The sequence below is a fragment of the Choristoneura fumiferana genome, chromosome 16 (genome assembly GCF_025370935.1).
Source record: "Choristoneura fumiferana chromosome 16, NRCan_CFum_1, whole genome shotgun sequence".
In the NCBI taxonomy this organism is placed as follows: Eukaryota; Metazoa; Arthropoda; class Insecta; order Lepidoptera; family Tortricidae; genus Choristoneura; species Choristoneura fumiferana.
Genome location: NC_133487.1, coordinates 18,752,716 through 18,778,173, shown reverse-complemented (window position 1 = coordinate 18,778,173; position 25,458 = coordinate 18,752,716). Strand labels below are relative to the sequence as shown.

The following is a 25,458-nucleotide window of genomic DNA, read 5'->3' as shown; positions in this document are numbered from 1 at the left end:
CCTACAAGTTAAATAGTTAGGTTGTTATCAAAACAAAAAGCAAAGCGAGTCTTTCGTCTATATCTCATCGCAACAGTGTAACGCCATAAATCCAATAACTGTCACAATCAAAATGGAGCCCTAATAGATGGGCTATTAGGTGGTAATTGATTAATTGCCCCCCTGCTGCTACACGAAGCCGAGGGTACGAACACCTGACGAATGCAATCACACCACCGAATACTAATTGGTATTTATTTTGTTGACACAAAGTCTTTAAGACGGAATTTATGCATTGTACAGTCAAGGAAACTTGAAGGTGGGGCAACAAGGGAACTTGACTTGACTTAAAGGTGCCTTGTGCAAGGTCCGCCTGGATTGTTACCACCATCTTGCTCGCTAATCCTGCCGTGAAGCAGCAGTGCTTTTACTGTTGTGTTTCGACGCGGAGTGTAAGACAGCCGGTGGAATTACTGCCACGTGAGGTATCCCATCTTAGGCCTCTAGGTTGGCAACGCGTCTGCAATACCCCTGGTGTTGCAGATTTTTATGGGCGGTGGTGATCTCTTACCATCAGGAGGCCCATTTGCTCGTTTGCCATCCAGTCGAATAAAAAAATAATAATTTTTGTGTTGAGACGTGTTATTTCGAGTGATAATACGGTATTTGACTATTTTGTTGTTTTATAAATTAAAACTACACAATGCCTGTTATCGAATAGAGAAACAATTTTTAACCTAGGTACAAATACAAATATACAAATACAAAAAACAAAGTTGTAAAGGTTTGAATTTCAAGATTAGACAGAGAAAGACATACTGGCATGTGACGTCCCACGCCAGTAGCGCCATACTTGCTGCATGGAGAAAAGCGTTTGAGAAAGAGACAGAAAGAGAATCCAATTTTCAACCGATTTAAGTTTTCTCTTCGCTAAACACTGTCCGTATATCTATATTTTCATATTAATATTGATATGGCAAATTGAGGAGTTGTCAAATACCGTATTCTCCTTTTTAGGGTTCCGTGCCCAAAGGGTGCCAACGGGACCCTTTTACTGAGTTTACACTTCCAAAAGAACCACTGCGAATAATCCAAATATAATAGACACTTAAACTTAGGTAACGACTTTGCGCTTTTTTTTACCCCCGACGCAAAAATAAGGGGTGTTATAAGTTTGACCGCTATGTGTGTATATGTGTCTATCTGTCTGTCTGTGGCACCATAGCTCTTAAACGGGTGGACCGATTTGAATTCGGTTTTTTAATTGAAAGCTGGCTTTCTAGCGATGGTTCTTAGATATGTTCTATCAAAATCGGTTCAGCCGTTTTGAGATATTGAACTTTGAAGTGACAAAGTCGGGCGTTTTCCAACTTATTGTTGGTTAGGTTATATAAAATTATACTTAGGGCACTTTAGTTCTATTAGTTATTCTTTGCAAACTTAGGGTCTCGAACGAATTTCACAAACTAGGTATCCTATAAGTGGAGTGAAGGTGTCAAAAAAGCTTTGTCCCCAAAACGAATGCACTTTAGCTGCCAAGGTGTGCGGCGTAAGTGAAGATTCGGGAGGGGTGAATATAGAGGGGCCGGTGAGGGGACGCGCAATGTACCGTGATATATCGAGAGGGCCAGTGCGCAGCGTGTTTCAAACTGTGCTGTTGGAATTATATTTGCATTTTGAATGCTAATCATACTTCGATTGCCTGAAAATCATTTGCAATCAAATTGCCCAGCGTTCACAGAACAATATTCATAATGACTAGATAATGTGATAAATAATGAAGTTTGGGAATAATTAATCACTTGGCCCGGGGTAGCTTGTCATTATTCATAATACGGTATTTGACAACTCTTTAATTTACCATATCTTAATATAATTTTGAACATATAGATATACAGATAGTGTTTAGCGAAGAGAAAATTTAAATCGGTTGAAAATTGGATTTATAGTGATTTTTTGAAAAATCTGTATACCTGTCTCTTTCTCAAACGCTTTTCTCTATGCAGCAAGTATGGCGGTACTGGAGTATGACGTCACATGACAGTATGTCTTTCTCTGTCTAATCTTGAATTTCGAACCATAATAACTTTATTATTTGTAAAGGTAGCTTAAAAATTGTTTCTCTATTCGATAACAGGCATTGTGAATTTTTAATTTATAAAACATATAAAAAATAGTCAAATACCGTATTACTATGTCCTTAACATGTGCTAGGTGTCTTCAAATGGATTGGTATCGAAAGAAAATATGACGTTTCGATCATTCATTGGGCTACAATATAATTTACCTACTACTAACATACATAAAAAATCTTGATTAACAGTCTTTCCGAATAATATTTCAAACTATTAATATCAGACAGAAATTTGCCTTAAAAAAGAAACAAATAAAGAAAATACATTTGTTCACAACACAAGACACAACATTACAACAACAACAATAAAATATTAATTTGGAGGATCAAAGAAAAAGAATATTATTGCCATTTGAAATAAGCGGATCTTTTTCAAATTATATGCGGATGTACTGTTAGAAATCCTAAAGATGTTTAGTTACAAGAGAAAATTCAAGGTTATCAGCACCTTTTTTTTGCGTTACTACATTATGTGACATTCGAGCCAGAACGTTTCGTTATTTTCAATCCTTGTAGCAGACAAATTCTCTCAATTATCTTATCGGTCCTTGAAAGTTTATTTTTAAATTAAAAAAGAGAGGCCTAAAACTACCCCGTAATAGAACCCTAAAAAGATTATTAACTACAAAAGGCTAAGTACGCAAGTCCCTAAAGGATAAAAGTATGTGCGATCCCGGAGTTATGTTGCGAGGATGGATGTCAGAAGTCCGACAACATCACATAATGCCCGTCATTTGTTAGAAACACTGCCAAGGTTTCGCCGTTTCATTCCCAAAGTGCCTGTGACTAAGTACACACGTTCCCAAAAATATTTTGCAACATACGGACTGTTTTACTCATTGATACATTTTATTTTTATGTGACAGATATCTTTGACATAGTAACGGTTAACAAACCCTATCCTGGATCGTATGCTCTTGGCTTTTTTATTTATTGGTATTTTTAAACATGAAACTACCGTGAGACTCACTCATATTAAATACTAGCTTAAGCCCGCGACTTTGTCTCTGCGGATCTAGGTTATCGCGCGGTGGCGCCCTCTACCGGAATAAAAGGTATCCTATGTTGATCCTTGGGGTTCAAAATACCTATATACCAAATTTCATCAAAATCGGTTCAGTGGTTTCGACGTGAAAGCGTAACAGACAGACAGACAGACAGAGTTACTTTCGCATTTATAATATTAGTATGGATATAGTAGGGAAGTAGGGATAATGATCCGGATAACTCACGTCTTAAATCGAGTTTAGCAACACGCGTGTTGCAGCAGCCGCTGAGTCGCGTTGCTCCGAAGACGAAGGGCTACGGATTAGCCCGAAACATGTCGAGCTAAACTCGATTTAAGATGTGAGTTATCCGGGTCATTATATTTAATATTATTGGTATTTCTCTGTACATCGAATATCATCATCATCATCCCAGCCTATATACGTCCCACTGCTGGGCTCAGGCCTCCTCTCAGAATGAGAGGGCTTGGGCCATAGTTCCCACGCAGGCCCAGTGTGGATTGGGAACTTCACATACACCATTGAATATGAATAATGTATAAATAAATATCGAATATGTGTAAATAAATATTTCTCTTTCTCTCTTTTTTTTCTCACTACGAGTACATTGTGCAGCATTAACTGAACTTGAAACACTAATTCTGCATCATGATTTAAATTCCACCTTGTATTTGCAACGGGATGTTATGCGCGTTTGGCCAAATAGCTTACAGTCATGTAGTTTAAGGAACCACTTTAGGGAATTGAAACAAATTACCTTGCCATTCATAGCTCTATTTTTAAGACGGGTCTGTGGACGTTTCAATGTCCAACCTGTTCTGAACTATATTGTTAAAAACTAATAGATAGATAATGAAACAAGTAAACGCGAAGCGTGAGCGAAGTGTCTCCAAATCAGCTCGGGTAAAAATGCTTTCGTACCTCCGGCGTATGGTATCTGTAAAAATGTAGTGTTAGCAGAGCCCTGATTTTAAATAAAGTATTCGCAGTGTGGGGTATTTTTTATTGGTTGGTCGGGACCCACTTCCATTTTAGACTTTATTTAATTTTTATTATTTGTCATTGAAGCGGCAATCTTTACCATCCGCCGAAAGACGTTCACTGTTGAACAAAGGCCTCGCCTTTAGAACATTTTATGTATAAATGTCAGCTGGCTCTTACGGTTCTTTTCTTGAGATACAGTCCAGTGACGAATAGACGAAGACACGGTCATTCATAAGATGATTATAAGTAATTAATTAGCTTTGAAGATTAGTATGCCCTTTATCCGGTAGAATGTACTGTACAAAAATTGTAGTAGACTATAATTTCTAGCCATTAAACTGTAGTTTAATTTCGATGGGCGGACAATATAGCGATATTAATACGGTTGTTATCCTTCGAGTATGAAACCATAAAAGCCACATAAAAATATATAACTCTATTCATAAAGACACTAAGTTCCTGAAAAGCTGTAAGTTTCAATAAAGCCAAGCAAGCTCACTGCAGCTGAAGTTGCCGGAAACACCTACTAATTAATTTTTAATCCTTTGAAATAACGTCTCGCAGACAAAACAAACAGCTGTCGGTGACGGAGGCCATGGCGGAAAATCTTTTAGTGGAGCTACTAAATATTATAGGGAAAAATAAGGAAATTCAATGAATTTCTTACGATTTTTTTATTTTTTAAATATGTTTATTGAAAAGCAATCACTTTGCTCACCCGCGACCTTATGATAGCTACGTCTGTAAGAACACACACAAATCTAACTATCATCACGTTTGACGTATTTTGAACTCGACTAGAGTTCATCTTCAGAGAAACGCAGTTCACCGTGCTATCAGATGTTAGACTACTGTTGCATAGACGTAGCTACAGGTAAGCAAAGTATTTCTTTAATTTTTAGTTCATTTAATTTAACGCCTGATTCAATATTTTTTTTTATTACAAAAAGAAAAAAAAATGGTTGCCCATAAAACATGAACATTGTCTCAAACTTATATCTTTCTTTTTTTTTTTAATTTTTTAATTTTATTTTTTTCTTTAATGTTTAAAGTATATTTTAGGTAGTCTTTAAGTTTGAGAACCGCCGCCCCGCCCACTGGGCGCCTATTCCATGCCCATTTGCGATAGATACGTACATTGTTTGTGCAATTCATATCATCATAACTGAAACACCTCATAGCTCCCCTACTGTATTGGAATAAGGTACAAACTCTATCAATTCACTACCAGGATAGGCTGGTGAAGGTGTCTTGGAAAAAAAACATTCTATCCACTGAAGGTTCACTGAACTATGTAATTTCAGATTCTACTGCTTTAATACATTTAGACAGACAGACAGACACACTGTCTGTGGCACCGTAGCTCTTTAACGGTTGGACCGATTTGAATACGGTTTTTTTATTTGAAAGCAGGTTTTCTAGCGATGGTTCTTAGACATGTTTTATCAAAATTGGTTTAGCCGTTTTGAGATATTGAACTTTGAAGTGGCAATGTTGGGGGTTCCGACTTTTTGTTGGTTTTGTTATTAATTAATGTAAAAAAACATACAGACAGTTATCCTGCTTACAATCGTTACGTATGTCATTATTAGATTAAAAAAAAGTTCGCTTATCTAATTGTGATCTTGTGTCAATAAGTAAGTGTAAGTAATGCTAGTAACAACATTAGACTGCATATTTTAAATGAAAAAGTCATTCATTTACGTCTGTTATATGTAAAAACATACGTGACGCAAACAAAGCAATATAGAAAAGTTGCTATTTTTTTTACCATTTTCGATTTAGGGATCCTGTCGCAAAATATGAAGCTTTTCGAATGATAAAAAAAAGTATGTCATCTGAGTCATCTTCCCCATATACCGAGTGTGGCTTGTAACACGAGCAAATAATTAAAAACCGGCCAAAAGCGTGTCGGACACGCCCAAAATAGGGTTCCGTAGCCATTACGAAAAAATTAAGTAATAGTTTTCTAAGGATTTCGTATTTTATACGGAATCTTCCAAGTTTAGGTATATTTTATACCTTAGGCTGCTATTTACTCTTAAACTACTAATAATTCTCAAGCAAACTTAGCCGTTATAGTTTTCCTTGAATGTTTGATATACTTACTACCATCCTGAATTTTTTTAAAAATTTCCACCCTCCGGTTTAGATTTTAGAGGGGGTCGCCCGATTTTCATGAAAATTTGCACTTTAAAGTTGAATATTTCGCAAACTAATCACTAAACCGAGCATTAGGAAACCCCTAATGGTTTAAAAAGACCTATCCAACGATACCCCACACTATAGGGTTACGTCTTTGGGAGGTACACTAAAAAAAAATAGTTTTTATTTTTCATTGTACCATTTTTGTTGGCATAGTTTTCATATATATCCGTGCAAAATTACAGCTTTCTAGCATTGATAGTCCCTGAGCAAAGCCGCGGACGGACGGACAGACAGACAGACAGACAGACAGACAGACAGACATGGCGAAACTATAAGGGTTCCGTTTTTACCATTTTGGTTTCGGAACCCTAAAAAAATAGATCGTAGGTACTCGTCAAACTGAACAACATGTTCTGCGACTTCTAATAATAAAATGGATTCTTTAGATTTTCCCTTCTTCATACAAATTAAATACTGTTATCAATGTACGCCATCCCAGAACCCAATTGGCATCGCCTGTCATGCTTCAAACACTAAACATTTTGCTTTACATTGCTTCTTCGAATAAACTTTAAAGTGTAATAAAAATACAAAAACTAATTACTTTTAAAAGTCGCTGAACTAATATTGTTCAGTGAGACGAGTAAGATCTATGTTTTAATTATTATATGCTCGTGTTATAGGCCACACCCGGGTGTACCCGGTAGATGCGTGAAAAAATTCACAGAAGTTATGTAGGTACTATATAGCCGCGGCGGGTAAAACTAATTTTGTAAGGGTGCTTACCGTGCACTAAACTTTCTAGCTTGAACTTGCAAATATATTCCGCAGAATATTTACTAGGTTTCGCTTAGGACTTCGTATAAATAAACTTTTCCTTTTTTTTTTCCTTTTTTTTTCTTTTTTTCTGTGGACTGACGACATCGTGAGAGTGGCGGGAAACCGGTGGATGCAAGTGGCAAGTTGTCGTTCATTGTGGCGTTCTAAGGGGGAGGCCTTTGTCCAGCAGTGGACGTCTTCGGGCTGATGATGATGATGATGATGATGAAACTTTTCCATCTCACTCGATCGCTTCACTGATAGAATTTACATATTAATCCTCACTGCCCTTCACCTTAAACTCGCGAATCGCGACAACACGCCATTCCACACACTAATAAAATTTCGTTTACGCCGAAAACACCCAAATTGCTACTTTGGCATTTCATAAAAAGCTACGTGCCAGTACGTGACGCAGCCCCGTGTGTTGCCCTGAATACATCTGCATACGAAATGTTATAGGTGTAGTGGGGGACACTGGGGGTACGTCATTGTACCCCCGAATAATTGGGTGCAGTGTGAATGATTAATAACAGTGGAAATAACGAGACGGATGCGGGGAAGCTTCGGCGGCGTGAACGCTGTGTTGTACCGTGGTAGCTGTCAAACGTTCTCTGGTAATGTGAGCTGCGCCACACGCATAGGTACCATCAGCCAAATAAGTGGTCTATCAATATTTAAACAAGTTCCTATCAAATGAATATGTCGCTAAAGACGCATTTTCAAGTTGACAGACACACGTCTATTGGCATTATTGTTTTATGACATGCAAACGATTATCAACTTAAAGGTGGTAGATAGATATATACGTCCCACTGCTGGGGCACAGGCCTCCTCTCAGAACAAGAGGGCTTGGGCCATAGTTCCCACGCGGGCCCAGTGCGGATTGGGAACTTCGCACGCACCATTGGACCACTTCGCAGGTTCGTGCAGGTTTCCTCACGATGTTTTCCTTCACCGCAAAGCTCGTGGTAAATTTCAAATGTAATTCCGCACATGAATTTCGAAAAACTCAGAGGTGCGAGCCGCGGTTTGAACCCACGACCCTCTGCTTGAGAGGCGGTAGGTCAAACCACTAGGCCACCACGGCTTACACGGCTTACACGGCTTGATGGTACATACTATCTCATTATTCAACCCAATTCAACCTTTATACTAAGGATTAATTTACTCTTATAAACAGTATTTACACACTCAATCTCACACTCTGTTGGATATAGGTCTCCCTTATACTTAGACCCCGGTTGCGTCGGTTGTAAGCGGCCTGCATCCACCGTGAACCCGCGGCTTTAACCAGCTCATTCGTCCATTCCGTTGGTGGACGTCCTACGCTGCGCTTACCGATCCGCAGTCTCCATTCAAGAACTTTTCGGTCCCAACAGCACATGGCCGTGTTAAGTTTTTTTTTATGTATTTACTTGTTTAAAAAAACTTGAAATTTATTTAGAAATCTAGCCTGGTATTCACATAGAGGGTGCCAAAATATCTAGCATACTTACCGTAGTTTTCGCCTATCAAAATTTAATCTAATTAAAAACAAAGCGTCAAAACATAATCAAGAGATACGATCGCCGCTATAGACATCGTATCACCGCGACCATAAATAGGGTGACCCTCCCGTGGTAATAGTCCTGAATCCCATTACAGGTGATATGTTGTGGTCACCCTTGCCCTTTAGAGTTCGAAGTGTTTACCTGTAAGCGATTCTATGCATTTGATATTGAACAGTAGCGTTTCGTACACCGTGTTCTTTTTGATTTTCGTTAACATCGGCAGCCAGCGCAGTTCATTAATGGAAACTATTTACCCGGAAACCTTACGGCCAAATAACAAAAGAAAGTTTTTTTTTGTTTTTTTTTTCTTCATACATTAACATATAATAACTTCGAGTCATTGTTAAAGATCAATTTTTTTTTTACTAACTTAATATACAACGTGCTATTCTAGATTTCTGTTATCTAACGATATTCAAAAGTTCGAATGCATGAAGTTAATTTCGCCAAGACACTAGTGCTTACTGCTTAGAAGGTAAACCAGAATTAAGATAATTATGCGCAGTACCTACTGTAAAAGTTCTTAATTTATTTTTCTTTTTTTGTAAAGTTTTCAGTTTAGATTTTAGAGGGGGGGGGGGGACGCTCGATTTCAATGAAAACTTGCACTTTAAAGTTAAATATTTCGCAAACAGATCACTATATAGAAAAAAAAATCTTAGCAACCCCCCAATGGTTTTAAAAGACCCCACAATATAGGGTTAGTCGAGAAAAAAAAAATCACCCCCACTTAACGTCGTTTTTTTTTACTTTTTTTTATTGTACCACTTTGTCGGCGTGACTGATATGTATATTCACGTCAAATTACAGCTTTCTAGTACTAACGGTCTCTGAGCTTAGCCGCAGACAAACAGACGGACAGACATGGCGATACTATAGGGGTTCCTAGTTGACTACGGAATCCTAAAAAGGCAAGTCGTATCGTAGCTCTCAAACTTACTGTGATATCTCTTCACGCCTTGTTTCAAATCGTTTGAACTCGCATCGCATATTTGGCAGACAGTGAATCCCAGGGCCTTACAGTCCAATTAGCCACCGATAGTGGCCGGTAACTTTGACCTCGGCACCCCTAACCCCCCCTCGCGTGCCCCGGAGTAATTGGACAAACTTGATCCACGTGCCATATTGCATGAGAAAGCTTTACAAATGCTGGGGATTTTTATTTAAAAGTTTTCATTTACGTGCCTGGCTAGTAAGAAAGAAAGAAAGAAAGAAAAACATTTATTCGTGACATTACATGACGTGAAGTGACAAGGATAAGAATAATAATAATAAAAACAGAAATAGAATTCGCGCTGCCATCGTTCATCCACCATTACATCTCATATTTCGTTTTCTAGAATTTTTACCGTACAACGGCAAAACCTACTAGACACTGGCAATATTGTCCTCCAAGTACGGGTCAAACGAGTTTATTGCTTATTTTTGTGTAATTAATTCATTGCATTATTGATTGATTGATTGATTGATTAAACTTTATTTTCACCATAACACAAAAAACACAATATAGATCTATACATAGGTAGGTATTAATAAAGTTAAGATTAACCTAATAGAGTTAGCTAAACTAAAAAACAAAAATGAAACAAAAATCTTAAAATATGAGCATTAGTGGATGTGCTATGGGAAAAAAGGCGCTGACTCAGCATAAAACTGCGGGTGACCGCAGCGCTGGTATTCTGCCAGAACCTTAGAGCGAGATCTGTGGAAATGGTTTATATGCCAAAGTATAAAAGTTTAAAAAAAGAAAAAGATAAAATAGATATAATTTATGATTAAAGTCAAATAAGTGAATAAAAAAAAAATAGATCAAGAACTAACAAATAAAGTACTGAATTAACAATGCACCTACTGCAATGCTTAATTGTATAATCCCAAAAATAAATGCGAAAGTTTGTTTGTATTGCGAAAGTATGTTCCGTTGGCACCCTTTGGCTCTTCTTCTTCTTAGTCGGACACTCTTGTCAGAGTGGACGCGGTTGCGCAGACGAGGTACACGGAGAGATACAGCCCTCTTAGCGATGTGCTTCCATTTCTGCCGGTTAGAGGCGTTGCGAGTACACTGGACCATCGTGGACTCAGTAGCTTTTTTAATCAGGTCAGTCCAGCGAGTTGGTGATCGGCCGCGCGCCCTCCTGCCTTCCACCTGCCCCTAAACCACCAATCTCTCCATTGAGTTCTCACCCTTTGGGTACGAAACCCTAAAAAGGATTCAGTTTGTTACCTTTAGGGTACAGAACCCTAAAAATGCAACGGTAAATGCTTTCATTGCTTAAAAAGTAAAACTTGTCGCGAAAGCTTTCATTCCTTGCAAAATGGCTTCAAGACTGCCAATTTCCAACTGAAAGTTCTTCAGGAACACGTCTGCAGAATAATATTTTCTTTAAAAGAATTTTCTCCATGTTCAGCGGAATTTAGATGTCGCGAATTCACTGTGTCCTTGTTTAACTAAAGCAGAAGAAAGTGACAAATGCTGTGAACACTCAGAACACTCAACCCTTATCGGTTGAGACGATTTGTACCAGCCAGGTGACCATTAACGCCATCTTTTCATTTTAAGTAAATGTTTATGACTGTACTTGCGTTGTTGCCCGATATACATACGTAATTATTGTCACTATTTTAAAAAAATACAAACATTGGAACATAGAACCTCCTCCTTTTTTGAAGTCGGTTAAAAATAGGGGAAAAAACGCGATTGTGAAAATAAGCTTCAGTAAAAAAGAAATTAGGGAAATCTGCGAATGAAAAAATCATGTTAGGAATATATATACGTCTGGTCTGGTGTATTTAGGCAAATCAGGAGTAGGAAAATGAGCTAGTGGAAATTTAGGTACTAGGTACTCGTGTGAAAAGACGATTATGGGGAAATGATCTAACCAGTCTCCCCGTTAGATTCAGGCGTTATTGTAAGATTTGCTGTCCATATAACTAGTTATAATGAACTGATTTAGTTGAGTGAGGCACGCGTCATTTTAGTTAAGACAAACTCTAGGTACTAGAGTTTGCCGAAACGGTAATGTAAAAACGCCGCAAAACGCTAAACATTTAGCCGTCTGCTTTAGATATTTTGTAGTCACTTCGGGTCCACATAAACCGCACGTTTAACCTCCCGACCGCAGGTACTCTGACTCAAAGCCAAGTTTGTTTAAAACAAATATTCGTCCGCTCAAACTGGAAAGATAAATACTTAGTCGGCACGGTATGTCGCGCTTTGACATGGACCTGAAACGTCTGAAAACAGTTTAACGGGAAACGCTGATAAGGCATTTTTGAAACAGGTACCTGTAAGTGAGTAAGTAAGTGTCATTAAAATTTAGTACTCACACACACACACACACATGCACACCAAGCTACGTTATAGATATTAATTATTTTTTAGGGTGCCGTACCTCAAAAGGAAAAAAACGGAACCCTTATAGGATCACTTTTTGTCCGTCTGTCTGTCTGTCAAGACCCTTTTTTGGGAACGCGTTAAGGTATTTAGCTGAAATTTATATCAAATACTGAGGTCTATTGTCCCTTGGAGCTGTGAAAAAAAAACTTCTAAGCCAACGCAATCAAAAGATGCAGCCGTTTATGCTGCAAATTTCCGCACATTTTCGAAACTCGCAAGGGAATCAACCTACAGGGTACTTCCCGTGAACTCAGAATCTTGAAGTTATAACACAACCAACTAGAAAAGTCTGAAAATCTTGATTTCTTATGTCTGTCTGTAAATGTCATTGACCAATATAATCTGACCCCATACTGCGTACATTTTGGTTAAGAGTAGGCATACACTGAATGCTTTAAATCACTCGGAAAAAGCGAAAAATATCTTCAAGACACGATTCCCGTTTACTTACATACATACCTATAAATGGGATTACTAATGTATGGGCAAAAAATCGTTTGCCAAAAAAACTTATCGCAATTTTACAGTTAATATTTTTTTTGACAAATTACTGTTACACAAATAATTTCATATTACCAAGTATTATTTTGTAAAAATTTTTCATGTGCGGAATTACATTTGAAATTTACCACGAGCTTTGCGGTGAAGGAAAACATCGTGAGGAAACCTGCACAAACCTGCGAAGCGATTCAATGGTGCGTGCGAAGTTCCCAATCCGCACTGGGCCCGCGTGGGAACTATGGCCCAAGCCCTCTTGATCTGAGAGGAGGCCTGTGCCCAGCAGTGGGACGTATATAGGCTGGGATGATGATTTTGTAAAATGTATCATTGGCATAACGTACCTACTCTTCCTAGCTAGTAGCTAATTTAAAGTTCAACAGTCGGGACCCATTTAAATCGACGCTCAAAAACTCTTAGTAATGGGTCCCGACTGTTGAACTTTAAATTAGCTACTTAACAGAGTTCTAGACCACTGGCCTTATTTTCTTCCTATTGGTTTTGGTAGTCGGGTTTTATGTTTTTTTTTAATTTATTTCAAAGAAACGTCATCATTTGAATCATCATTCATCCAATCATTTCATTTCCAATCTAGTGGCTTAATCCTCAATGCAATTGACCCACGCGCAAACTGTCACATCATCGGTTGGTAATAAAAAATAGATTTTTCACCAAAAGTGTAAAAATTGAGCGCCCGTACAAAAATATGTAAATACATGAAGGAAAGGGTCGTTTGATAAATGATGGGCAGCCGCCTTATGATTAATGGTGCACGCTGATGCGTCGTTTAATGGTTTATTTAAGGGCACCTTGGAAATTCTAAACTAATGCTGTAACAGTAAGTAAATACCAACACTTTCTAATAGATACATTTTTAGTATTTCTTGGCTCCTCGAAAGGAATAATGGAACCTCTTGGCGTGCGGCATTATCTGAAGGAGCGTTTGTTCCTTATAATTTTTGTGGACACTTTTCTGTTAAAATGGTAGAAGATTCTGACAGAGTTTCCAGTTATATGGTAGAACTCTAAGAAATAATCTAAAAAGAGATGAAAACGGGCATCCCTGGTTTGCTTGCTTCTATCTAGGTTAGTCCAATATTGTTAGTACATTGATACTTTGCATTGCTAAATTTGCTATTTTTTTTATATATTTTTATATTTTTAACCCCCGACGCAAGAAGAGGGGTGTTATGAGTTTAACCGCTATGTCTGTCTGTCTATCTGTATAAATTTTAAACGGGTTTACCGATTTGAATGCGGTTTTTTTTATTTGAAAGCAGGTTTTCTAGCAATGGTTCTTAAACATGTTTAATCAAAATAGGTTCAGCTGTTTTTAACATATTTAACTTTGAAGTGACAATGTCAGAAAATATAGTTAGGTTATATAATTATCAGCCTAGATTTTTTTACCAAATCCTATCTAGACTTTTTTTTAGTGATGTTCTATAAAAATGGGATATTTCAGTTTCTGAGATGTAATCTAATAACATGACATAACAAGACACTGTTTTGCGCGTCTCTAGAATTTTCCAGTCTGCTAAATTAAATCACCTTTTTTGCTTTTATTTTCCCGAAATCGCCTTCAACGTACCGTAACGGATATGACAAATAGCGCCTTGGGGGATAAAATATCGTCTCCGTGATCCAGCGGGGGAAAATCTGTCACTTTTCAATTTAAATTTTCGAACGTCCTAAATGTTTGTACCGTTTATACACTGTGTTTTGCTTGATTTCCGTTAACTTGGACAGAGACAGTATTTCAGAGTTTCAGTATTTATTTCAGACTTATAAAATTTGAATGTATGAAACTCTTTATGAGTTGAACATCATGTAATTTAAAGCAAATAAATTTCATTTCATTTCACTTCAGAAGGCTCAGTTCATTGATAAGAACTACCTGGCAATTAACATTTTGGCCGAAATCTAAAAAAAAAAAACACACCTATAGTAATTATACCTACTGTTATTGTTAAAGATAAAATTCACAAACTTTACGAGTGTCTCCGGCGTGACACAAGAAATAAATTAAAAAAAAACTTACTTTTTACCCTTTTTTTGCTAAATTAGTAACGGCTTTTAAAAAACTAAGTAACTTTCAATTGAGGACCATTACTTGACACACTGCGTATATTTAATTAGGTATGTTAATTCTTGATTATATTTTAATCAGTAAGAGAAAAAAAAAGAGAAAAAAAAGTAAGAGTAAGGGCCCCATGTCTTGGACAAATTAACTTCATTTGAACTGTTGAAAACGAATGTAAATCAAAAACAACACGGTGTATAAGGATTTACTGTAATTCATCTGTTAATATTAATCCAATTTTATTTACATTGAAAAGAAAAGACACCCACCCACACAAACATCACGCCTGTATTCCCAAATGGGGTAGGCGGAGCACACGAAACGTTACGGCTTCGGAGCCATTTTAGCAAAAAAAAGAATACATATCAATTAAAATAAAAAACGTAAATTTATAATAAATACATTAAAAATGACAAATAATAATGTAAACTAAAACAAATGATTTAAAGCTGACCAGACGCCTTAGGTAAGGTTCACCTGTTTATGTGCTACAAGCAACTCGTGCCGTCTTCGCACGGTGATCGCAGTGGTAATGTAATTGTAAACTTTTTAATGTACCTACAAAAGAAAAAAAAAATACAATTGTCAAACTTTACATGTACAAAGATGATGAAGATGCATGAGATGTTGTTTATCTCTTAACCGACATAAACCGAATTTTATCTACTCTACTTGTAGAACAAAAGATTCATCTGCTGTGTCATGTGATGAATTGCTGATGATCATCGTAAATAATCGTATGTCTAAAATACTCCGTTTAAGATGATTATTGCTTGGAATTTGGCCGTGGCCTTGTTCGTAAATTACGTTGTAGTTTAGTATCTCTTAACACCAGTGCCCTTAGTGTAAGTTTTTGGTTACAAAATACGTCTCGATCGCGTTCGCGTTAAAATCTCAATTTGTATGGAAACACGAACATCGCAAACGTTCCGCTAGAGGCACTGTTCGTGTTTCCATATGAATTGTGATTTTAACGCGAACGCGATCGAGACGTGTTTTGTAACCGAAAACTTACACTAAGGGCACAGTTGCAGTGGTGTGACGTGTCTGCTGTCGGTAAACAGTAACAGTCTTTCCCGGCTCGGATAATACCGATCCTGTTTTTTGTGTACACGCCCATAAAAACTGACATGAGCTTCTATGATCGTGTACACAAAAAACAGGGTCGGTATTTCCATGTCGGTATTAAGTAAACAATCCAGCAGTGGCGTGATGCGAAAATTTTCGATAGACAACAAAAGAAGACATCCAGCGCGGAAATACAGCCAGCCTTCTCTTCCGCAGCGACAAGACTTGGGCGAATTGTGTATAAGTTAAGTTATTTTTAGGATAGTTTTTACTTCAATTGTCAACTTTAATTGTTGTTCCATCATATTACAAAACATCAAGACAAAAATAAGAAAAATATTATTATTATTATAAAGCAATGAGAGCAAAAGGGTAATGTCAGATGCGAGTAACAATATGTTACTACAAAAATATAGTATAATGTTACAAAATATAGTCTTAAGAAATCGTTCACTATGATTTTCTATAATATGTTTCGGGATCGGACAGATTAGCGTTATTGTTCGTGATTTTATTAATTTTGGATATGACTCCCAAATTGATTAAGTAATTTCTTACCTGGGATTTCTTACCAACTTTTGGTTCATAGTGAGTTTTTGACTACATAGCTAAGAGCTTAGAAAACATGATTAATTTGCTGTCTGGGTTAGTTTTGGAATTAATTATCACATTTTATTTTATTTTTAATATGTATAATTTGTTTTATTTTTCAGATATCGCAGCTGTTAATAGTCAACTTCAAAAGTAAGCTGCAGAGGTAGGTACCTAAGTCACATTACATTACAATACGTATTTACTAATCATTGACATAAAAAAAGAACATAACAAAACATAATCACATAAAACTTCCTTTTTTTGCAACCGTTTCATATTTAGATCATTCAAGGATTCTTATAAAGGATCACTTCATTGTCCATCTGTGTGTTTATCTGTTAAGAGCCTTCTTCTCAGGAACACGTGGAGATATAATGTCGAAATCTTATTTCATTTGTTTGTGAGATATTTTTTTTGAGCTTGTCACGATTTTGAATGTCCCGACTGTTGAACTTTAAGTCAACGGAGTTCTAGACTGCTAACTAGACTTGTTTTATCCTTTTTGTGTTTATTCACAGTTGTTTAAAGCAGTCGGGTTTAAAAAAAAACATAAAGATACTAGAAGCCAGTAGCGTGGAGTGAAACCCGAACAATGGGAGAAGTGCGAGTCGAGTTAGGTGTGTTGGAAAGTAAAAAAAATGAGTAGTTATTTTCGCTACGTTATTATTTTATGGAGGTTTTTAAATTTGTACGGTGCCCTGAATGCGCGAGACGGCCCGGTAGAGTGCGAAAAATATATCTCGTTTCTTTTCTTCCCGGGTTATCAACAGAGGTTTTTAGGACACCAACGAGTCCATCTCCTGGTTAAAGCTGCTGCTGTTGCTGATGACCTGGTTAAAGCTGCAGGCTCGCGGTGGATGCAGGCCGCTTCCAACCGAAGGAACTGGAGGTCCATGGAGGAGGCCTATGTCCAACAGTGGACGTCCTACGGCTGATAGGAGGATGAGGTTTTCCAACAGTGGTGGATTTTGTTGGCGTTTATAAGTACTTGTTACAGCCTAATTAGAATCTTTATTCTAATTAGGCTAGGCATATTTAGGCATACTTAATGAAGTTGCTTCCTACACAGTTGCAAGATAACGACGAATACGAGTATAAAGATACCAGAGGTATAGCAACCACATTAAGTATGCAAGAAATCGATGGGCAAAATGATGAAATTCCGCTTGTAAAGTTTATAAGCGATGTTCGCGGAGCACCTGCGGCCCCGTCTGTTAGCGCCGAGCGAACTGCACGGGGATTAAGAACGGCGAACAAGTTTCTAGGATGATTAAATTTAGTCTCTTGAGTCCTGATTTTGTACCTAATGTAGTGGTTAAGACCTAGGAGAGTCATCCTACTATTGTAAATGTGAAAGTTGTACGTGCGTGCGTGCGAGCGTGCGCGTGTGTGTGTGTGTGTGTGTGTGTGTGTTCTAACCATTTTGAGTGTGTCACGTGTGTCTGGGTTCGATGTGTTGTAGTGTGCTGTACAACAAAAGTGTGTTAATGTCTAATGTTGTATAGATAAGGTGTTCGTCCGACTCGCATTTGTGTGCTGATTTGCAACACTTATTTGATTCGGCAACTGAATGTCAAATTAGACTAATTTGACATTTCAAAAAGGTAAAGTTAAAGTAACTAGGAGCAAAAGTGAAATCCATTAAAAATTGGCGCAATTCAGCTTAGAAATATTCGAGTGTATTCTCTTTTGATCACTTATATTACCTTCCTACGATATTACCATAACCGAAAAATAAGTCGCAAGGCAACATTGAATTTAGCATTGGTACTGTTCTTAACCTATATAAATCAGCCAAGTGGCCAAGTTCTGTACAAATTTGTAGGTGTCTGTAGATATCCAGTGTTAGCAGAATCCGCTCCTAAGCAAAGTGTAAGCAGATAGTAACTGACATAAGTAGACACTGAACTAAAAATAATTATTTTGCATCAAACTCATAACAACCCTCTTTTGGCGTCGGGGGCTAAATCACAGACCTATATCGAGTAGACGGTAAAAGTTTACCTACCTTGCGTGATGCAGCATAAGCTGAGCCTGTTCCTTTTGTCACAGTGCAAGAGACTGGCAAACACATTGGGCTGAGATTCTAACTTAGTTTTTCATCACATTTGCTCGTAAACAGTGTCGTAACATGCAGGCTACCTTGGTTGCAACCCCCCAAATAAAACCCTCGACCTTAATGTGCTTGTCATGAAACCCGTGGTCGGTAAATGAGTCATTGCCCGTACTAATTTTCATGTCATGAAGCCCAAGGTCGGTAAATGAGTTTGTTGCTGCATGGTGTGCTGCTGCTCCGTGCGCGCGCTGCACACGCACGCCATGCACATGCTGCGGAGGGCGCTGCCAAGAGCGCAATCAGCGGTTTCGGCAATTTTTGAAAAAAAAAAAGTTTCTTTTACAAATATACAATTTTACTCGCAAATGTGATGAAAAACATTGTATGTCGCACGGGCGGTACTAGAATTACGAACATCGACTCATTAAAGCCCTCAGTCTTCGACTTCGGGCTTCTAATAGACTCTCGTTCGTAATTGCTTATTTACCGCCCTTAAGACACAATGTACTATATTGTTTATTTGTAGGTATGTGTGCCTATCCTGTATTGTTCATGATGGCAAATAAATCAATCTTCTTCTACTTCTTCTTAAAAAGTTTGATCGAGTTAGGCAGACTATGGTATCGAGTATCGCTATCAAAATTATCGATACTTACTCGGTATCGATGATATCATTCGAACATTAGGCGCGCCTTTGAATCGGTTCCGCGCGGTCTTGATTTCCCATCACTAAATCTCGCTAGTGCGTGACGTCATCGTACGAAAAATTTGACACGCTTCACATACAGTACTGTTTGAAGCGCTTTTTTCGTCTATCTCGATATAGGTCTGTGGGTTAAATATATGGATTACTAATGTATGGGCAAAAAACTTTTCCCAAAGTATCACATCCCAAAGGCAAAAAATCATTTGCCAAAAAAACTTATCGCAATTTTACAGTTACTTACTAAATAATTTTTTTGTTGGCAAATTATTGTTTCACAAATAATTACTTAGTCATGTTGCATATTACCATGTATTATTTAGTAAAATGTATCGTTTGGCATAACGTACTCTTCCCAAAATATCGCATAACATAAAAACCTACTTTTCTGGGAGCAGTTCGTTTCTGTGGGGGGCGCAGTTCTAACCTAACCTACTTTTGTAATAGCAGTTCGTTTTTGCGGGGGACGCAATTGTAACCTAACCTAACCTACTTTTCTGGTAGCAGTTCGTTTCTGTGGGGGAACGCAGTCTAACCTCATCCACTTTTCTGATAGCAGTTCGTTTCTGTGGAAGACGCAGTTCTAACCTAACCTTCTAACCTACTTTTCTGGTAGCAGTTGGTTTCTGTGGTTGGTTTATGCGAAATGTCATTTTGAACAATCATTTTTTTGGAATACAATTTTAGCCAAAATGAAACGTTTGCTTAATAAACGTTTGTCGTAATAAAATTTGGCAAATTGAAAATTGACACCGTTAAATATAGGGATTTGTGAAGTTAGTTAAAAAGGCTCTTCTCAGGATCCGACCGTGAGCGTCGGCATCCCAGTAATATAGCTGCTTTATGATCCTTGCCTGCTCACGCGTATGCAAGTAGATTTAATTACAGACTTTATGAGCTCAACAAGACCTTTATTAAGATTTTAACGCCGCTGATAATGAAATTAGATTCGTCCTGTCTTCAAATTTTACGATTCACTGTCACTATGAAAGACGTTAAACTGAATTAGATGAAACATTGTAGTATCTTCTTGTTGCCTTCATCATCATCTATAAGACGTTGGTCGTTGACATAAGCGCTGATTACTTTAAGTAACGGTATCTCTTCATAACGTAGTAGGTATTTGTTCTAGTTCTAGTACATTTAAAAGAAAATAATCCGGGTAAACCGTAATATTAAATACAAAAACCAGAAAGTACCTAACATTTATAAGGTTAAAGTCACTAAATGCAAAAAAATATTTTAAGGAAAATCACCCATGTTCAAAGAATTATAAGGTTGATTATCGACTTTAATTAGTGAACGTAACGTTTTAGTGACTTTTTCTTGTCACCCGACCACACCCGACAGATTGATCTATCTATTGTAAACAACGCCTTCTCGCGTTCTAGGTGAGCAGTATTTTGAGGACCTGGGTTCGATTCCTAGCGCTGGTCTCTTTTTCTGGTTTTCTGTGCATCCATGTCTCAGTTTGTATTTTCGATAGCAGTATTTCCGTTTATCTCCACTATAGCCATAACTTCCCTAAAGAATATTTCAAGTACCTAAACTAAAGTAGACATATTGCATAATATTATGGATAAATAATTTTAATCGAAGTCACAACGTCGTGATTAATAACTCTACTGTAATGAAAATGATAACTAAAAACACAATTGTAAAAAAAGGGGCAACTTTGTGGTGAAATGAACAGGGTATTGGGCTGCATCAGCTATAGAACAATCCAACTGAGACTATACTGAGATTATTTGTTAAAATTATTATCCTTCTCTAGAACTCTCGAACCGATTAAACAAAATTACGGTTTAGAAAATCCGGTACTTACTCAATCCTTTATCAACATATGCTTCTTTTATTCTGGGTCAGCAGTCAGTGACAAATATACCAAAATTTGTAGCTTTAAGGTTAGAGCAGAGATTCAAGGTCAATTCGATAATGAAACATGATGGTTCTTTCATATTCACTCGAGTTCATTATCATCATAATATCAGCTGTAGGACGTTCACTGTTGAACACAGGCATTCCCCATAGACCTCCAGTTGCTACGGTTGGAAGCGACCAGTATACACCCGCCTGCGTAAATCCTCGGCTTTTTAATCGAGTTATCGAAGATAATTTTGTTTTGATTGGCATCGCGACGCTGTAAAATAAAGACATTACGACTAGAAACGGAGTCGATAAAGCTGGATAAGATAAAGTACTTGTCAATGGTTTAAAAGTTGATACCGTAGAGTTAGTATTCAGTAGTGGCATAAAGGCTGAAGACAGGATAGTGTTCCTCAAAATGGCTTTGGTTAAAGTAACCGAGGGTACTTTAGAAGGTACACACGAGCAGAATCCCTACGGAGGATCGTTCTACAGCTTCAAAGGGATACCTTATGCTAAACCGCCACTTGGAGAACTTAGATTTAAGGTAAATTATCTATTATCGAATAGAAGACGTCTAAAAATTAACCGTGAATATTGCAGCGAATAATTTGTTTAGTTTGACTGTACACCGGTGTAATAATTTTTCATCGGAAATTTTGACTTGATATTATTTAATTTACTTATATTTAATTTACCTCTTTGACGCCGCACACTTTGAATATCGTCTAATGTATGGACATTTATCGACCACAATTGCAAAATGTTGAGAAATATTTACAGATGTGAATTTCAGATAAACTAACTGGAGATTGTTATCTGCTGAAATAATAGGGATTATTTTTAAAGCACAGTATTTATTTTCAACAATAATAATATGCTATAGACATAGTTATCGAAATCTATGAATACTGATAAGAACTGGATAAATATTTTTTTATCACACTTGCTCGTCAATAACGTTATTCCATGCCTGTATAATAAAAGACAATGGCCTCAATTGTTCCCCCGGGAATTATGGGTTTACGTATAGTTTTCCTCCCCAATGGAGTTATGGTTTTAGTTTTAAAAAGTTAGTAGGTACGTCATTTCAGACTAAAGAGGTTTCAAGTCGGCCTACGTTTTATTTACATCTTTAAAACTTGAATATAACCTAATTTTACACCATAAAAATTTGCCACGCTTCATGAAACTTCGTTATTTTTATATTTTAAATTTATATCAAATTGTTTTGCAATAATTTTAGTAAATTAAAAAAAAACTTTTAGCATGGAATAATCTGGCCATAAAACCATTCCAATTCTAAACTAAACACGGTTCTTAGTATTATCTATGGTAGACGACTCGAAAAAAGTGACAATCAGTATTAATAATTATGTTTATTTGTCAAAGAGGGTTTACAAAAATGGTCTTAAGCTATGATAATGATATTGGCGGGTAGCCATATTTTATTCAGTTATTTTCTTAGCTTCTTGCTTTTGCTGAACTGTGAAGTGTTTGGACACAAAATATTTTTTTTTTGCGTTTTTTCCTCGCAATGTGATGAAAATCATTGTGTATCACGAGCCGTAAGAGGATTCTCGTTGGTAATCCCCTTCTTACACCCCTTAATGCACAATGTAATATAACTTTTATTCATTGAAAACAAAAATTGGGTTCAAAAGATTTATTTAGTTGAAGTAAATACATACATGCCGTGTTGTTGTAAAGGTTAAACAACTTTCTGTCCAACTGAATACAGTTAGAAATGCCGTTATAGGCATAGCCATTCACGATGACGCGCGCCGCACGCGTCTTCGTGGATGACACTAGGTATATAAGTGACTGTTATAACACAGGAAATCTTTTTCAACGAAACTGATATGAATTGCTTTTACCTTGGTATTCTCCAGTTTTATTAACCTAAAGGTTACTTTGAATAAAGATCATTCTGCATTATAAATCAATAAATTAAAAACCTTACTAATTTACAGGCTCCGATGCCTCCCGTACCATGGAAGGGAGTAAGGTCCGCAAAAGAGTTTGGACCTACTTGTTACCAAGTAGACGTATTGGCTGGAAAAACCCAAGGAAGTGGCAGTGAGGACTGTTTGTACCTCAACGTGAACACGCCCGACTTGAAACCTGGAAAGCCTCTGCCTGTCATGGTCTGGATCCATGGAGGCGGTTTCTTCAGTGGCAATGGCAATGACGAAGTCTATGGCCCTGAATTCCTCATCAGACATGGTATCGTTTTTGTCTCCATCAACTATAGACTTGACGTACTCGGCTTCCTTTGCTTGGACATAGAAGAAGTGCCAGGTAACGCTGGCCTCAAAGACCAGGTGTTAGCTCTACGGTGGATCAAAAAGAACATCAGCAATTTTGGTGGTGATCCGGAAAATATTACCATATTTGGCGAGAGTGCCGGCGGAGCCAGTGTCTCTTACCATTTGATGTCGCCGATGTCAAAGGGCCTGTTCAAACGGGCTGTGGCTCAAAGCGGAGCGTCTACCTGTAACTGGCCTAATATTGTAGAACCTTTAGAGAGAGCTATCAAATTCAGTAGAAAATTAGGCTTCAAATCAACAAATCCACATGAAATTTATAAACACTTACAATCCCTGCCGGTGGAAACTATTGTGAAATTAAATGTTCCAGTAACGTTTGACGAGCAGAGTGTTATGCCCCTTCACTTAAATTTTGCTGTAGTTAGTGAGAAGAAATTTGGTGACAGCGAAGTCTTTTTCAGTGGAGACGTTTTTGATGTTCTGCGTCAAGGCATACACGAGGGAGTCGATGTGATGTCGGGCTATACCGAGCATGAAGGTGTTTTAGGATTATTCCTTAGAGGAATGTATGAAAACGTGTCAAATGCAGCTGAATTTTCCGAATTCTTCTGTCCAGAAGATATAAAATATCACTGCGCAACGAAGGATTCATTGGAAGTTGGCAGAAAATTAAGAAAGTTTTACCTTCAGGATGAATTGGTTTCGAAGGAAAACATTATGCCTATATTCAGATATTGTTCTTTAGAAGATATCATATTTGGCTCGATTCGTTGGCAGAAGATTGCTGCAAAGACCAGTCCAAACAAATTTTACTTCTATAAATTTACTTGCAAGTCTAGTCTTAATATTCTCACGGATCAATCTGGGCTGCGCGCGCTGCTTGGACCTGGTGACTTTGTTAGTCACGCGGATGACTTAGCTTATATGTTCTCAGCAAAAATGTCTAAAACTAAAATAGACATAAACTCGAAAGAATTTAAAATGATTGAAACTGTTACCAAGCTTTGGACTAACTTTGCCAAATACGGGTAAGTAAAGAGATTAAAACATTTTAAAGAGTTACAAATATTTTGTTCAGTACCTAATTTCAGAAAGCTAGATAAGATAAAACTACCTGTAATAATTACACACGGATTAGTACTGTCGCTATATCAATATAACACAGTTCCCCTTAAGGCGTGTACGAGTATAAGCGTATAAAGTAAAATATATATTTCAGAAATCCAACTCCAGATGCCAGTCTGGGCTCAACGTGGAATCCGTACACCCTGGATAAAGAAGACTACTTGGATATAGGCGAGAAACTTGTTCCCGGAATTAAACCTGACCAAGAAGAAGTCGATGTTTGGGAAGACATTTATAGGATGTATCTCCCTAAACACATTCTTTGAATTTTTGTAATAATTGAACATTGATTTTTTCAAATAAATTTATTTACTGCTGTGTACTGTGATGAATACGTACCATAAATAATTTTATAGTATTTAAATATTTATTCTATTAGACAGCTAAGTGTTATGACGTGATCAAATAGAAAAGTTTTCAAATATTTGAAAAATTTAAACTATCAATTAATTCTTATTATCAGTATCTTACAAAATATGAAGTCTCTTAATCAACTATGTCAGCCGAAAGACGTCTATTGCTGGATATAAGTTTTGTAGTAGGATTAGCACATCGATCGGTTTTGTGCTATTCACATCTTTATTTAACGGCATCTACCTTGCCAATGACTTATTTATAAACTTATTTTTTTACTTTAATGTACGTTATTAAAACAACACAACTAGAGGCAACTGGAGGTCTATGGGGGAGGCACACAGGCAGGACAGTGGACGTCCTATGGCTGATATGATGATGATGATGACGTTACTTCATAGCCGATATACTTAACATTATAACGTTTTAAACTTTCCTGATTTTCACTCGTATTTAGTCAAAATACCACAAACCACAACCACCACTCGCTCGTGACCACGGCCACTGTAATGTGGTTGAAACGTCGAGGTAATATTACTCGTAGCGTGATAAGTCCCGTTGGTGCTATTTTGACTCATCATCATCATCATGTCAGCCGAAAGGCGTCCACTGCTGGACATAGGCCTCCTCCAAGGCTCTCCACTCAGACCGGTCTTGTGCTTTCCGCATCCACCGCGATCCGCTCCATTTTCTTGGAGGCCTACCGACAGGCTCGTCTCCCGGTCCGCGGGTATCTTGACTACGGTATAACATTAGTAAATTATAATGTTAAATGCATGGGTTAGGCAGACTTGTGAGACACTGCGGATTCGAGAGAAAA

At 37.4% G+C, this 25,458-nt stretch overlaps 2 protein-coding genes across 2 annotated transcripts in view; both read left to right on the top strand.

Moving 5' to 3' along the window:
• The window catches only part of gogo (thrombospondin-1 like protein golden goal), a 533,136-nt gene that overhangs the window by 62,988 nt on the left and 444,690 nt on the right, over positions 1-25,458 (top strand). Inside the window, exon 2 of the mRNA XM_074099288.1 lies at positions 16,384-16,427. The gene's annotated coding sequence lies outside the window, so the exon portion shown is untranslated. The remainder of the gene's footprint in view (positions 1-16,383; positions 16,428-25,458) is intronic.
• Positions 21,250-24,637, top strand: LOC141436352 (juvenile hormone esterase-like). Its single transcript, XM_074099293.1, has 3 exons — positions 21,250-21,436; positions 22,863-24,187; positions 24,379-24,637. The coding sequence occupies exons 1-3, from the start codon at positions 21,308-21,310 to the stop codon at positions 24,548-24,550; spliced, it is 1,626 nt and encodes a 541-aa protein (XP_073955394.1). The 5' UTR covers positions 21,250-21,307; the 3' UTR covers positions 24,551-24,637.

Bases quoted from the DNA above. Each gene is read 5' to 3' on its own strand.
- LOC141436352 (XM_074099293.1), top strand. From the start codon at position 21,308: ATGGCTTTGGTTAAAGTAACCGAGGGTACTTTAGAAGGTACACACGAG. The intron at 21,437-22,862 runs GTAAATTATCTA...ACTAATTTACAG, and splicing joins TTGGAGAACTTAGATTTAAG to GCTCCGATGCCTCCCGTACC. The intron at 24,188-24,378 runs GTAAGTAAAGAG...TATATATTTCAG, and splicing joins ACTAACTTTGCCAAATACGG to AAATCCAACTCCAGATGCCA.